Source organism: Psittacula echo (assembly GCF_963264785.1).
Source record: "Psittacula echo genome assembly, chromosome: 1".
Taxonomy (NCBI): Eukaryota; Metazoa; Chordata; class Aves; order Psittaciformes; family Psittacidae; genus Psittacula; species Psittacula echo.
The window spans coordinates 53,587,905-53,604,834 of NC_137735.1; the positions used below are offsets into that span (position 1 = coordinate 53,587,905).

At 39.3% G+C, this 16,930-nt stretch overlaps 1 protein-coding gene across 3 annotated transcripts in view; it reads right to left on the bottom strand.

Annotated features, from left to right (window-relative positions):
* Window positions 1-1,353: 1,353 nt before the first annotated feature.
* The window catches only part of TSPAN5 (tetraspanin 5), a 96,694-nt gene continuing 81,117 nt past the window's right edge, over window positions 1,354-16,930 (bottom strand). For all 3 annotated transcript variants that reach the window (XM_080639143.1, XM_080639142.1, XM_080639144.1), the window contains 6 exons: window positions 11,897-12,043; window positions 9,866-10,036; window positions 7,517-7,642; window positions 4,356-4,403; window positions 4,130-4,246; window positions 1,354-3,559 (listed from right to left, as the gene is read on the bottom strand). In XM_080639143.1, coding sequence (XP_080495269.1) covers window positions 3,494-3,559; window positions 4,130-4,246; window positions 4,356-4,403; window positions 7,517-7,642; window positions 9,866-10,036; window positions 11,897-12,043 — 675 coding nt within the window. In that variant the 3' untranslated portion in view covers window positions 1,354-3,493. The remainder of the gene's footprint in view (window positions 3,560-4,129; window positions 4,247-4,355; window positions 4,404-7,516; window positions 7,643-9,865; window positions 10,037-11,896; window positions 12,044-16,930) is intronic.

Here is a 16,930-nt window from a genome sequence, read left to right on the forward strand (position 1 = left end):
ACAATCAAAATTATGGGTTTTGAAGCAAAGAAATCCTACTGCTACTAAGACAGACACACTGAGACAAATCAAACATTTGCCCATTAGAGTATTGATTTAAAAAAAAAAGCTCAAACAAAGGCCTGTGAATATGGAGAGTATTTAGAAAGCAGAAGAGAGCAAGGACTGTGATGCCCTTTGCTCAGAGGGCAGTTTGGAAATGGCTTTAAAGCCGAGGCTACTGCTGAAGCTACCAGACCTCTCATCAGTAACGCCACCATCCCATACACATCACCCTGCAAACAGAGCTATTTCACACTCCACAAAGGCCTAACAACAAATTTCTGAACACCTATTGTGCATTGAAGATAATTAGACTGACCTCCAAACTCAAGTCGATCCTACCATTGCACCAGGCAGGAATTGCCAAGAAGTCATACTGCCTATCATATCTTATTGCTTTAGAAAACGAGCGCACATAGCCAGCACTTGTGCTTTAGTCGCAGCTCCCCTGAAGTTTTCACAAAAGTTTCTGGAAGAAAGCTTGCTTGCTTTTGGCAGGCTCTGACATTAATAAATTGATTTCCAAGGCCTCCCACAAACTTCCTAAACTGGACACCTAAGCTGCTGAGTAGCTGCTGATGGTGCATTTCTAGGACATCTTACCCAATCTGTAGACAAAAACCATGGGATTTAAATGTGCAATATAGACAGCTAATCCTGAACATTCAGTATGCAACCATAAAACAACTGCAAAAATGAGGAAAATAAGAGCAACTCTTGGGAGTGGGGAAGAGGGGAGTATCAGCATCTGCAGCAATAAATGAAGCTCTAGAAAAATAAGTTATTTAGTGGTTTTTATGAGAACAGTCAAGACATTCTGGGACTCAGCAGAAGTGTTGCACATTTGTGTGTGAGAACAAGATTTGCTCACCTTAGAGCATTTACCTTCCTATTAGTCTGACACTGCCAACAGCACGTCCAGCAGACTGGAACTCAGAGAACAGCGTGACAAGACAGAAGGACAGTACAGAACAACTGCAGAAATTCAAGTAGAAAAATGAAGTTGTCTTCGGAAGCCCACAGCAGCGCTCAAGACCAGTAGCAACAAGGAATGTTTCTGTATTGTAGGCTTTATTTTTTTCTTCTTCTCCAAACCAAAGCACTGGGTCACAACCGAGGCTCTGAGGTGGATGGGTCAGCTCCTCAACCATGCTTCCCTGATTTCTCCCCACACCATTTTGTCTCAGTGCATCAACACTGGTGCTGATCTGTCTGCCCTGCTGCTATCAGGCAAAATGGTCTGCCCCTTTAGGGGGAAACAAACACCAGTAACTCCTCAAGTTAGGAGTGGCTAAAAAAAACATAACACTGTGGCGAGGTGGAACCAACTTTATTAAGGACAGTGATTTATAATTGCTTTCAAAGGCTTAAAAATAATAAAATAAAATAAAAAATTATTTTATGAGTCATAACTGGCCTTTAACAGCAGATACCAAAGGACATGGAGGCTGCCTGATTCAGAGCCAGTCAGTGGGAGTTAACCAGAAGAAGATGAGGTAATGCTCAAAGACAGGAGGACAACAGGACTGTCTGAGGCATCTGTGGAGCACCAGTGCACTTACCACCGGCACTCAGAAGGGAAAAATCTATGGCAAACTAAAGCACAGGAAGGCAAAATGTGCAAGGGTACGTATACTATCATGGTTCAAGAGTCATAGGACCTGAAAGGTCCTTAATAAGTCATCAGACCAGCCTTCTATCCACCTCCCAGAACAGGGAAGCGTTGAAAGCAATGCATTCATCTCTTCTACTCCACACACTTCATTTTAGGAAACTCATCTCAGAAATATGTTAAGCTCTTACAAAGAGGTGCAACACACTCTTTGCCACTGCCTGACCAAAGCAGGAGACATGAGCTGACAGCTTTCAGGACTGGTTCTGCAGATACTGGGAAAAGTTGTACAACAAGATGTATTTATACAAAGTGCAATAAAACTACCCAAGCCATGGTCAGGTTTGTAAGTTCACTATTAGTGAAGAAGAACAAATCAAAAATTTTACAATGGATGGAGTCTGATCTAATTCTTCTTCCACTATTTGTGCTTTATTCCAAATTCTACTCTCTTCTGTCTAATTCAAAGAGTCTGTCCTGGCTGATCCCAATACACAGTTCTACTTTAAAACTTCGATTCCATTGCTTCAAGAAAGGTTTTTGCTGCATTTAGAGCAACACAGGGAGAATCATCTCCATAGCAAGGATTTATTCACAGGAGGTAAGCATTTACTCTGGCAAAAGGTGTTCTCTCCAACTTCCAAGGGAATGGGATATGATCTTTCCATAATCACATGCATTTACCAGTAAGTTTGGAATAGACTGTATTAAACATATGCACATATTTAAAGCACTGGAGTGTCACAGATTCTTACTCCACAGCTCATGCAAGTAAAAACAGTTAAAGAAAAAAGAAAAATGAAAGACCAAAGCCTAGGAACAGACCAAAAAAGGAGTTTTGCACAAGTATATCAAAGCACTAATATTAGTAAGATTCCCTAAATACATTGTTACACTAAATTCCAGAGAAACAAAAGATTAAGCCATCTCAAATACATATGTTTTCATTTTTTTAAGTTAATATATCATTCATTCTTTGAATAATATTATTCACTTGGACCCAACATCCACGCTTCTTTCATACATTTATACAATTATATTCCATCCTTGCCTTAAAGAGACTGATGTCCTAAGGTATGGCAGCAACCAAAGGCTCTTCAGCCCTTGTTTGTCAAATATAAAACTCCTTTCCCTTCATACAAGGGTGGAGAAGGAAGAAAGATGTCGATAAAATTAGGCAATTCTCCCCGTGAGCTTGCCGATTCCAACCTCAGAGTACTGCAGGGAGATGTTTGGAAGCTTGTGTAAAAAAAAAATTTCCCTTGTTTTAAAAACAATCTCTTTTACTGTACAATAGATGCATAGAAAGTTGCTTCCTGCTTGATGGGTTTAGGCCTGTAGCTATGTTTAGCTGTGGAAACAAGAAGATTGTTCCTTTACAGAGTGGTGAGGAGAGAGACCATCTCAGGAATATTTGGCAGCTATCGAAGAGCTCATGACATGAAGAATAAACAGCATATCCACAGACTACAACGATGCAAATCCGTCCCACTGAATACACCAATTTTAAAAAAAAGTGTCCACTTGTTACTCAGGATCCAGAATACAGTAGAGATTCACGGCTCAAGAGCTTTCAAACTGGTCTTGAAAAGCTTTCAAAAGCTTTTTTAAAAGAAAAAGAACTGTCAGTGAGCAGCAGATTTTAAATAGCCCACTCTTCTCCCCCCCACCCCAAAGAAACACGAGTTCACTGCAATATCAGGAACTTATACTTGAGACTACTTGGGAGAGAAGACTTCCCTGTCACCCATGTCCATACAGCTTGGTGTCGGAGCGACACACTGGAGGTTTCAGAGGGTTTCGGTTGTCCAGTGTCTTCTTGTGGTTACTTCAGCAGTTTTACCAGCTGGCTCTGACAGCCTCAATGTCACTAACCAAATTCTGGGCTAAGCATATCCCAAATATCTGGAAGAGACAAGAGTTTATTCATTTGGAGCATCGAACAACTCTTTTCACACAGGTAGAACTCCTTAGGTTTTACCAAACTTTGATATGAAAACAAACAACAGAAAGTTAGAAATCAAATTAACAGTAAGCACTGGCAGAAGACAGAACTGAAAGAAATCCTGTAACCCCAGTACTTCTATAGTGCCACTGGGTTCCGGGAAATTAAACAGTTCTAGACTTGCTTCACAAAAACAACTGTAAAGGCTTTTTGCTGCTTACTTAAGCACCATCAGAAATAGCAGGCCTGTACAGACTTAAAAGTCCCTACATAAACTTTATCTAACACATAACATTAGTTTTGACCTGCAGACATTTGAAACAGAAAAAGAAGCATCCCGACAAACAAAAAAATTAAATACTCCTTAACACAAAGAAAGCCTCATGCATTTAGCTCCCCCTCAATAAAACCTACGGACATTATATGTCTAAGTGTAACTATTTCTAGTTCTTTTATACAGTTCCCCCCTTCTATGTTCTATTTATCTGTTATTCTTCTGTGTAACTCATTACATAGAACATAATGCTTACCTGCAGTAATGCTATCCCAATGAATATACCAGCAACTATGGTAAGATTGTCTTGCAACCATTTCTCAAATTGAGGGACGCAGCCTTTAGTGTAGATAACAATCTGCTGATCAACTTCCTGCCAAGAAGAGGAGCAAGAGAAACAAGTAATTACATTCTACTACCCCATCATCGGAAACACCTGCTCTTGCAAGAACAATTCAGCTCCTTAAGGTACCAAAACTTACTGGTTTTTGCCTTGCATCGTAGCCACACTGAGTATTAATAACATCTTCCTAGAAGACAAAGACAAACAGAAGAGAGGCAATCAGTGAAGTGTATTCTAAACACCATCTCCTAGCTCCCAGAGTTGTTCCCGTATGTAATAAGACAAACACTCTAACTTTGGTCACCATACTGCTGTTTAAAAACCCCTTCCCTCTTCCATTCAGTGCTATTAATTATTTACAATAAACAAAAGCATGTGGTCAAAAAATATTTTCAGCTGTTAAGGCAGCAAGCTTGGAAAACTGGCCCTCCACCAGGGTGAACTCCATGTTTCAGATGCAAGCATTCAGAAGCCAAAGTAAAGGGATTTGGGGACATCTATTTCAAATGAAAGAACCTTCTCCTGAAAAGGCTTTGTCTATACTGAAAAACATGCCAAGACTACTGTTAACATTTTCAGTATACAGTCTGTACATGTGAAGAGGTGAGAAGGGGCAGTTCTGTTGCAGAGGCTGCAAATTCTTACTGAGGATGTCTGTAGAAGTAAATACAGCAACTAATTCCTTTCCAAAAACCAGGGAGGAAAAGAAGAGGTGAGGTAATGTATCCTTACTGCCTGTTCTTTGTTACAGGAGCTTGACTGCAATAAGAAAGGAGGCAAAATTTTTTTTTTCCTGCTGCCTCTGCTTAAGTACTCCCAAAGCACAGGTAATAGAATAGGCTATGGCAGACTCTTCCTAGTGTACAAGCACTACCCACTAGAAGCTGAAGATGCATTTATTCTTTATACAGATTTCAAGGCAATAAAAATGAAGCAACTACTTGCATCAGCCACAATGGCAGCAAAATATTAAGTTACTGTTTCATACACGGAGCAGAAGAAGGAACTACTCAATGAAGTTACAAAAATCAGCCAATATTAGCTAGGTGTACTGAAGATCACAATTTAATCAAATTGTGGGGAGTGAGAAAGGCAGACAGCAGAGAAATAGATTTTAAAAAGAAGCCGCTAGGAAAAGGGTATCTCCTATCAGCAGTTAAAGCTCCTCTAAGTGCGTCTTCTCTTTTCAGAAGGTACATCAACAAGTTGCATCCTGTCAGTTGCCCAAGTTGGACTGCCTCAAAGGACCTTTAAGATTTCTGCAATTCTTATCTTCTAATGAGATGAATACTTCTGTTCCAGGACCTAAAATACAAGTGCCATGCTCTTCAAGGCTGGTAAAGTGGATAAGATTCTACCAGAGGAATTTTAAGCTTTCTTCTTTGTAATGAATTCCTACTTGCTTTATCATCAGTGTCTTCCACCTTTAGCCTTGGAATTTGTTAACCAAAGGAGAGCGTAAAGAATGAAATGGAAATAAATCAACTTTTCTAGGCCTTGCCTGTACAGGAATTTGAAACATTTCAACCTGCTAAACTACAGCAAAGTGGACTATAATTCACTTTAGATGAGACTTATTTTGGCCTACCTTAAATTTGCTACTTCCTAATTCAAGCTAAAGTAAAAGTAAGGTCTGTGCAATAAAGCATCGACACAACTTTTTGCATCACTCCAACACTGCATCCTAATTCCAAAAGAGACAAATCTGCTTTCCTACATAAAAAACCCACGATTATCACTCAAATTGAACCAGGCAGAGCTTGGTTACATTAATTATATGCATGACTTCAAATATTTTTAGAAATATAAATTGACTTTAAAAATAAAGATGAAAAAACAAGTGTGTTGCTTCCCCAAAACAAATAAGACTTATCTTTAATTTTCTGGTTGCTGCATCACCCATTAAGAAACTGCATAACTATATGCACAAATAGAGAGAGATAACTTTAGTGGATTATGTATTTATAGGATTACCTCATACTGCTGTCACTAGTTTGGTTTTATAACAACTATATTTTTAAAAGTGGGTTGCAATGACCACTCTGTGTGGGTGAGTGGGCAGACTGGCAAATAGTAGGGGGAATCCAAAGCATAATGTAATGCTTGAGCCTAATCTATACTTTGTTTTAACATATCACTAAAACATTTTCAGTGATATTTGTGAGAAAGATTCAAACTACTGTGAAGACATGTTCACTGGAGAGGAACCAGAACACAGCTTATGCAACTGGCAGTGCCTTATGAGTAGAGGGAGAGAGCAGCAGTAGTGACCAGATGCTGGGAGCAGCACTTGTGTTGCATTAGCAAGGCAGGAAGCACCTGAGGTGTTTGCCTAACTTTAGGCAGTACTAGAGACTCACACATTGAAGGAAATGTAAGTCACTCCAGGTGGAGAAAAAGCCATAGCTGAACAACTAGGTAATAATACAAGCACTCACAGGCTGCTCTTTTAAGATATATGAAAGTCAAATGTAAAACTGCAGTGTTAGCCATGTAAGTTTCCATGCACACACACATCCCTATTCCAAGCCTTTCACTGTCAGTGAACTGCTTTCATTACACTTTACCCTTCATTCTTGATCATATCCATACTAGTAATGCATGGCTCCAACATTTTCTGCTTGATGATCCAGAGCTATAACTATTTTAAAAGACATGGAAGTTTACCAGAAAGCTGTTTCCTCAAGCAATTTCTGACACTCAAGTCTGATCTCAGGTGACTGTAGGACGAGCAGTAATTTTAAAAAGACAAAAAGAGTGTGTAAAGATGTCCATACCTGATTCAAGATTCTAATGCAAACATATGTCAGTTCTTCAGGGCACAGACTGTCACTCATTACCATACACAGCACAAACTGGGTCAGACTGGCTGCAGCCTCTGGATACTGCATTAAATAACGAGTAATACCTGCTTTAGAGTGTCTGGTCTTAGAGTTGTCATTCTTTAAGGCAGTGAATGAATTACCCTGATGATATTTAATTGAAAGCTCATATCCTTCAACTCATTAAGGGTTTCTGTTTTTTATACTTGCTAAAATTAATATGGATGTTCAGCCAACCCCATGGTTTTCTCATTCTACTGAAAAGCAGCAAAAAGCATACAAACAGCATGAAGACTGAAGCTAGCTAAAGATTTTTGCTGACTGCAAAGAAGTTGGTGGTTAAGTTGATCTGCAAGAGCAAAAAAATACAAGTTGATGCAAAAGTAATGATCATGCATGACTTCTAGAAAAAAAAAAATCTTAAAGGGACTTAAAATTGGACCAGCAGACCCATCCTACCCTCCTGACTGTCACTTACGGCAGGATCTTTAGTACAGCAAGAGAAGGGAACACCACAGCGCTCTCTACTTGCGTTGGAATCTGTGCAATTGAAGTAAATATTCAGGTTCCAGTCATCAGCTCCAAAAGCCCCACAGCACTGCCACTAGAACAAAGGAAGGAGAACTTCTTGACTTTCAAAACAAACAAATCTCAGCATTAGTAACATGCATCACTGCTGCTAGTTTCCCCCTAGCTTTCAAAACAAAGAGATCCCCTCTGGTTTCACTGAAGCTGACTTGCGTCTGCGTTTTCAAAAATCAATACTATGCCATACCTGTAAGTTATTAAAATTATAATGTGATTAAAGTTATGTTCACACCCTGCAACACCACTCTCTGGAGCGAAACACACAGAAGTGAGCTGACATGCCTACAAAAACACCACAGATTTGTACCAGCCTACAAGCTCAGGCCCCAGGGACAGTAGAGCCAAGAGTACAATATTCTATCCAGTCGAATATGCCCTCGGTTCTCAACATAATTAATCAGCTCCAAGGGCTACACTGGTATAGGTACTCCTTTTCCCAGTCTGGGGGAATCTTTGTCTGACTGTGCATCAGACGGTATGAACACATTTATCCTGAGCACCACAGACTGCACAAAACATCTTTACTGAAGGCAAGCGGAATCCTTCAAAAAGCAAATAATGCCCAATAGCACGCCTAGACTCTGGAAAAACATGCTAACACACAGCGAATTGGTAAGACTTGCTGAACATACAAAGAATGGACTGGAGATCAGTGGAACACTGATGGTTTACAGCATTTAAAAAGCTAGCTCAATGAATCCACCCATCTTAACTTTAAAACAAATATATATATATAAAAGCAAAACAAAAGAAACCACAAATCACATTTTAAAAAGCATTGGAATTACAACTCTCTCTAGATGTAGCACAGTTCCCTCTGCAATACCTGAACATGCTGTCTTCAAGCACTTTCTCTACTAGCTGAAAAATTAGCTTGCTCTCCAGACTCATGCTGTCCCTGACTTATCTGCTAAAATGGCTAATCCATTTAGGAAAGTGAGTTTTATGTAGTGTCTGCAAAATCGGACTGTAGTCTTTTGCTTGCATACAAGTGGACCACTGCTTTCAGACTGCGGTGACCCCTGACCTTCTCTAAGCTGGACAAGATTAAAACCAGTGCGAGGATCCACATCCTGATACTTACTCATCATTTTTTTCCCCCCAAGGCTTATAGAAGAAAATCAAACACTGAATAAAAATACATTAATTGTAGAATGTACAAACCCAGTAAACATGACGTTATCCAACACTCAACCATGTTAGCTACACAGGGCCAAATTCAAATCAACACAGGCCAGAACTGAGTGCTGAAGGAAGAAGGCACTGACAAAATAACTTATGTGCAAAAGTCAGTACTGTAGTTTCTCGCTACTCGTGTGGTGAGGGACGGAAGCACTAGTTCCCTCCGAACTAGGGCTGAGACATAGAGCATTCACGGAATGCGGGTCATCAACAATTTATTGCGCAGTTAGAATTCCTTATATCTGCTGCCTAAGCACCTCCCCAGGGTCAGCTGGTTCCTGTCCCTCCTGGCAACCTCCCATCTGTGCACCAATCCCTACAAGTACAAGACTCTTTTACACACACTGATAAATTACAGAGCTTAAACTACACACGCTTGTGCAACTCTGGCTTTATCCTTGCCTTCCAAGTGCAAATGTAGCATCATTTAAAGATTTCCTATGAGAACTATGAGTTGCCCACTTCATTAGGCTAATTGCATTAAGCCTAGTTAAGAAATAACATTGTAGCTTCACCCAGACCAGCTAAATATCTCTGCCACTTTGCAGTGTGGGGTAGCGTCTCTAACATTGCTAGAACTACACCAAAATTCATCTTGGAACCAAATTAAGCTTAGAAAATGATATTTTTTTTTTTATTTTTTTTTAAACAGGTGTGATAGCTCCTGCAATAAAATATTTTTAAACACCCCTCTCCCCAAGAAGCCTAAATATCTCCATACCCATATGGAATATGGTCAAAAAATCTGAACACAAGATTGATTTATATGACTTGCGGATTTGACATACTATCATCTTCAAGAATAAGTTACCCCAACTCTCTGCCTTGTTTTGCTCAGTCATACATCAACAAATAAGCCACCTGTCACAGCTGCTGTGCATTTGTAGAAGTTCTGTAAAGAGAAATATACATATATATATACACACATATTCAAAAGTATTATATGCTAGAATATTTCTGTTGTTGCTTGAAGAAACCAAACAGATGGAAAGTAAAAAACAGAGTAGGTATATTTTCAAAGTAAGCTTTACAAATAAATAAACATAGTCCAACTTACATATTCCTGTGTGAAGTCTATGAGGTTTTGCAAATCAATGTCATCTCGGTATGCTCTGATGTTGTTGTTTATAAAGAAATAAAGCTGATCCTTTATCCAGTCTTTGAAAACAAATGCTAAAACACCAGCAGTGAGCTCCAAGAAGAAAATAATTCCAAGAAACACAGAAAACTATGAAGAAAAATGAAAAGGTTAAGATTATTTTGCTTTATGACCAAAAACATGTTCTTCAAGGCTCACAATTATGTTCAGTGCTAGGGCTTTATCTGTTTCAGTGCAAGTTCAAGCTATTCCAGCACACACGAAATCTTAAATTAAAAATACCCATTTTTTAATTAGGGCTGCAGAACAGGAATCCCAATTCTATTCTAACAAATAATAAAAATGCCAAGAAATTTAAACTTTGGGCATTTCCCTGGGATTTCCAAAGAGATCCAAGAGAATTCACTGTAAATTCAACACACATGGCTATTCATCACCTGTAGGGCCCTCTGAAAACTCATCTTAAATTTCTAGGTTGGCACGTACATTTTCAAAGGCATAAACAACCAATAGTGCCAGTGGAATACTTTCTAAGTGACTTTTTCTTTCGACACCCTCATTGCTGAAGTTTTGCCTAAGCAGACAAAGCAAAAAATGGTAACAGCAGAAATTAATTAATGACTAAATCGGAGCTGAATGTCTATGGAATGACTCACATCCACATTAAAACCAAATGAGGTTCTATGATTAATGCAAATGCAATGGATGCCAAAGGCATTACTAATGATCTGCCACTTTCTCTAAGGATCTCCACTGAGTCTACACTGTTTAAAATACAGAGGGGTCCTCATATACTGGAAGCCCATCTCTTTTGCAACTGCGCCTTTGGGTTTCATTTTAATATGTGCTGTGTTTGTTCAGATGCATTTTTAATCTATCCTGCAGCTGCCGTATAGGAAGCTATTTCTGGTACAGCAGATGGGTTCATTTTAGGAAAGCAAAATGAAGTGAAAAAAGGTGTTACAATAGCTTCCCCCACTCCTTTTTTTAAGCAAGACAAGAGCAAGTTAGAACTCTTCCCAGCTGTTTTATAAATGCGTCAAGAAGCCTCCTCCCCTCATCAAACATGCCTTTGGGAGCCAAAAATGTCATTTGAAGGCAGTTATTTCACTGGAAGCCTTTTCATGTACGTATTAATAGTTAATGGTTATTAGACACAACTACTACCCAGGCTTGTGCCCACATCTGGAAGTTGGGAGTGGTGGTAGAAAGAATCTTAAATTTATTTAAAATGGAACATGATACTATTATCTTCATCTTCAACACTTACAGGAGGAGGCCTTTCAAAAAAATAAATCAGCCTACTTAGCTAAAGGCATTTTGAATACTGAGCTACCTTTGTGTATCAGCAGCTTGTACCTAACGAACAAGTCCAGTCCAGAGTTCAAGAAGACAACATCTATTTTATTTACTTATCCTTGGCACATTCTCCTCCCTTTCTTCCTCTCGGGCCTCAGCACTGACAGGAAGCAATGAAGCCTTTTCAAACTGGGTAAACAGTACAGAATTGAGGATATCAGCAAGCAACCTCTCGCAACAGTCCTATCTTCTCTGTACCATGAGGGGCAATTGTACAGCAGAAACCACATGGGTCACATTCAGTGGTGCATCTACATGCCTCATATTTCACAGGCAGCTTGTTGTGCACTCAAGTTCAACATGCAGATTCTTTTCAGAAACTTCTCTCTTTCCATGACAGGAAAGCAAAATGTTAGGCTATAGGCATATGAAAAGCAGTAGTCCCATGTTATGATTCTTACCATTAATAGTTTCCAACCTTAAAAAGAGAAACCAGTAAGCACTAGAGACTGAAGTGCTGTAAAGTGTTAACAGTTAAGCAAAAACTAGTCACAGAACAGTACCTTCACATCAGACAACACCTTCCATTCCCCAAAAGACATTTTAAAATCTTTGCACAGTTAAGCAGGAACAGAGACCATGACTTACACTATGTAATTAATGAATGCCAAAGTTGCAAAGGCTACTTACAAATTTGAGAAGAAAGGTATTTTCTCGTAAAGCTCCAATGCATCCTGCAAATCCCAAAATGAACATAACTCCTCCTACTACTAGGAAGAGCCAAACTGGATCAAAGCCTCCCAGGTCAGTGATGGAGGAGATATTGGACAGCACTCCCTGGGAAAGAAACAATGCCCAGGAATAAGTATGTTCAGCTTTCAGTTGTACAAATTCTGCTGGCATTTTTCTTCTTAAAAAGGTAGAAGTGTACAGCAAATAAATGTTCTGCAGTACATCAAGCAAACACAATGAAGAAAATCTTTGCAGTCAAAGAGATAAAAAGGGTGATTATGTACAATATTTCCCAATCACCATGTGGAATGAACAGTAAAATGTGCTTCAAAAGTCTTCTACAAGAAACCCACAGGGCATTTTGAGAAATCCACAGGGCATTTTGCTGCTTCTGAGGCTACAAGAATTAGTCTGCCAGAAAGTGAGAATAGACATTTGATGAAAACTTAACAAATTTCCCATGCTGAGATGCATTTTAGGCGTCATACACATTGTTTACGTTAGCACACAGTTACACATGTTATGATAGAAAAAGCAGTCAACAGCAAAAACACCAGCTTGAACTCAGCATTTACGCTCAGTATTTACAACTGACAGAAATTAGAAGTGAGCTCCTAGGCTGCAGCATCTTGCAATAATAAATTTTACTACCGAATTTTGATGAACCAGATACCTGGCCAATTTAACTTTAGGAATCGACAGTGCCAAAAACTCATTAAGAAAAAAAATAAAGCATGGGTACTGAGTAATCAGTTAGCAGGAAGAAACTGAAAACAATGTTAAGCCTCTTAGTAGGACATCAGGCAGCTGAAGGACTTGTCTTGAGAGATGGTTTGCACTGATTTAGGTTAGACCTATCATATGGTAAACCACATATGCTGTGTTTTCTATATGACAGTCAGCATAGTCTGCTTGCAATGCCATTGCCCCCTTAGAAACAGAGCTTAGGTTGTGCTGTCAGTAATCCTGAGGAACTTCTTCAAGACAAACAAACAAACAAAAAAAACCAACCAACAAAAAACCCAAACCAACCAACCAACCAAAAGCACCCAAAAAAACCAAACCAAATCAAAAAACCCACAAAACCCCAACCACACACATTTTAACCAGGATTTGGCTGATGTTCAACAGATGGGTCATATCAAGAAGCAAGTTCAAAGTCTTCCATATTACAGTGAGTTTATACAGGAATAGTTACAGTTTCCTAAAGCCTTTTGGCAGCAAAAAAGCTGAAGTATCACTATTTCTTCATTTATCTCCCCAGTGCTGCGGGTCAATGCAAAGCACACTGCTGTAGCAGATGTTTCTCTGCATCTTTCCTCAAAGAAGCCTGAACCCAGGCTGAGTGCTCTGGACTACTGCTTTACCTAGCAGCTCCTCAATGAAGCTGTGACTTGGAAAACAATAGAGACCTTCACCTCTACAGCTCTTTATTTACAGAATTCTGAAGTTCTTCGTTCTCTTCTTTTCCCTGTTCATATCCCCTTTGCTTCATTGAAATTGTCCCAAACCAGCAATCATTTTGAAGGAAGATATTATAACCTTATTTCCAAAAGTTGATAGTAACGTTGTTAACAGATGCCTGTTCACAACTATGGCTTTACACCCGTGATTTTTTATTTCTTTTTAGGGTACCCAGTTTAGACCACTCAGAAGATAAAAATGCATCCTGGGTTCAGCAGCAGCAGTCAGTTTTTCTCCTTCTTAGGAGCTGGTGCAACCAATATTTCTAATACAGTACTCCTCATAGTCTGCCACCACTTCCACATTCATCACTTTCCTCCTACATTACATACAGTACTAGTCTTACTGTCATTCATTAAAAAGAGAAAAATAGACATAATGCATGGTATGATAGAATGCTGCTCAGAGCTAGTAGTGCTATCAAAGCAGACCAGTTGGCATGTCTTTTTCTAGACTAGTGATGAGATGATGAGATGTTTCAGCCAGGCTGAAACAAACTTATCTGTCATTAACACTTAAATCAACTTGTGCAAAGGTTTTCCACTACTTTTGCTTCATTACATTTGTCATAGAAAAGAAATCAAAGACATAACTTGCTGGCTAAGAATGACACACAAAATAAACAGTATAATGCAGTTAACACACAAATCTTTGAAAAAGTCATGGCCTTGGCCATACCAAGTCAGGAAACATGAGCCCTTCCCAAGGGAAAGAGTGGTAAAATAACTTCTTCACAAGGTTTTTAAGTCCTTTCTGTTTCCCCTGTGTCACTGGAGAAAGGATGTTGCTTTTGTATGATAATTATTTTACTTCTAAGAAAAATAACAGTCAGTCATTCATTTATGTCTCTCTTCATAACACACTTAGTCTTTCTTTAAAAAAAAAACAAACGAGAAAACAACAAAACCCCCACACAACAAGAAGCCCCACAGCGATTTACTACCTTTAATCAAGTTTCTTCCATGTGAAAGTCATAAAACTCAAATGAAAGAAGAAATCCAAGTGAAATTCAGCTTACATTTGCAGACAGTGCTCTTAGAGAAGATAGTCATAATATAAAGACATGTTAGTGAACAAATATACTACTTTGCATTTTGTCACACTCCCATTAGAGCTGATGACAATAAAATTAAATGAACCAGTTGTATATTGTCTTTTCCCACCTTACTTGATTTTCTAGCACTGCCAGGCTCTTTGCACCCTAGTGTGCTACATGTTTGCTGGTCATGCAGCAAAAGTCAGTTAACCTAATCTCTGGTCTGCTCCAGGCTTCAGCTCCTCAGGGTAGCTATGAACTGACTGCCATTGTTTGCTGTCCTTGGAAAGCACCTCTATGTGCATCTTTTGGTAGTCCACATATGGCAATCATAAGTCTAGCTTGGATAAATCCCAAATAATACATCCTGATAGCACAAGCACATACTGCATAATTCTCATTTGTACTCTATGTTCTCTGCATATGAATCTCAAGTTATCAGTATTCTGGAGAGACTTCTCAAGAGTATACAATCTTCAGAGAGGCTTTGGCAACAAAACAGTAGCTAGCAGCAGGAACGACAAACACAGACAATGCTCTGTGGTTACACATAAAGATGCACAAAGGCAGTCTGACAGAAGTTTACTGCTTACTGCTGAAATGCAGTTTTCCAGTCTTGGGGTTTTTTTAGTGGACACTTACAAATAAACTCTCTGAAGAGACAGTGAAGCAATATTTTAAACAGTATTTAAAGTTTTAAAAGTATTTTGCTTCAAGCAGCAAGGCAATGACCAGGGAATATTATCTTACTTTACACTGTTAAGAAGAACTACACATTGTACTTTAGGCACAAGCTTTTCCTATTCACTACAAGTTTCTATAACATCGACTGCCACAGTATTCAGTATTTTTTGCCTGTAATGCCTACTCCTGGGAGAGTTTGGCAGAGGTGTACAAATGCCTGGTAGTAACCAATTCTGTCTTCATCCCATTTTTAACCAAAAGCAGAAAGGAATGTTTCCAGAGGTGCTTGAGCAGATCAGTATTCTCATATTCTAACATATTCCTCCAGTGACACACTCTGAATTTTCGGGCTGATCAGTCAGTCACAGAATATACACTGACTGTCAACTGACCTCTTGCATCAACACAGGACCTTAACAAACCACCTGTAAAGCCTTTCAAGTCAGGCTTTCTACAAACACAACAATATTTTTCCTAGAAACACTACTGCAGTAGTGCGCTTCAACCTTTATTGTTGAGTAGTTGCAAGCACTGTCACTGTTTTAGCCTCCAAAAGGAGGAAATTTATTTTTCCTAAATCCACATTCTCATTTTGGAAGCATGGTTATTTTTCTAGGTTATACGCACATCACTTTCTTGGTAGTTTAGGCAGCGCATAATCTTTATTTGGCAGTAAACATTTTATGCAAAGCTACATACTCTAAATACTTCTCATGACGGTGTCAACCCAGGGGCTCTGCCGTAGTCCCACAAGGAGAGTCAGCAGGATGTGTTCCCTGGCTGATCTCCAAATCATCTGTTTGCTCTTGTTCCCCCACCTTCATTTGCCAGCTGTACGTTACGATGCCCGGGTCATTTAACCTTTTAACTGATCACAAATCAAAACTTGTTTGAGGTAGTGAAGCAACGAAAGAATCATCTATAATCAAACTAAAATCAATACTGGTGAAGTTACGAAAACAATTCCTTTATTTGTAAAACATACTTCACTTCAGTGACAGGTATATAATGATGTAGGCATGGAAGAGGAAAGACAGACCTCATATTCCTACCCCACCTCAAACTCAAGACAGGAATTCAAGTGAAACAGCATAACCTGCTCTTTTCTTCAACAAATGGGTGGGGAAAAGGCATTGGTGATGACTTCTGCCACACCAGGAAACAGGAGACAACCAAGCGAGGCCTGCCAGAAACTCCTGAAGAACTAGAGTCTTCTCCTTATGGTACATGAGCAGAAATGCACTGTCTAAGAGATGCCTCAATCCAGTGACAGATTCTCTGCTGTTATGCCTTTCTTCTCTGTGGCAAGAGCCCTCCACCCTACATGGGTCAAGGGAGAAGGCAATAAAGCAAAAACACTAGTCTTGAAGACTGTAACTCAAGAAGGCCCCTCCTGATATTACAGCTGCACAATTATTGCCATTATCCCATCAATAAAGAAGAAGGAAGCAGTCACTTAGAAAAGCACCTCTTCATTAAAAAGGGGGTACACTCCTCACCCTTTTTCCATCTTGTCTCTTTAAGATCATCAGGACAATTTGTACTACTTTCCAGAGACAGACTCTGACTCTAGCTCCCACCTTCAATGCACATCCACATTAGCACTTCAGGCCGGATCCAGGAGTCACACATTAGCTATGCTTCAGTTCACACCAGGGAAGTGTCAGAGCACACAGACTAGATTATTTACAAATGAAAATATGCCCCCAGAACATAACTCATGCTCCATTCATGGGCATTGAGTCCATGAGATCACACTAGAACTAGGCTGAAAAAAACTCACACCTTTCAAAAATCTGTAGTGTGCA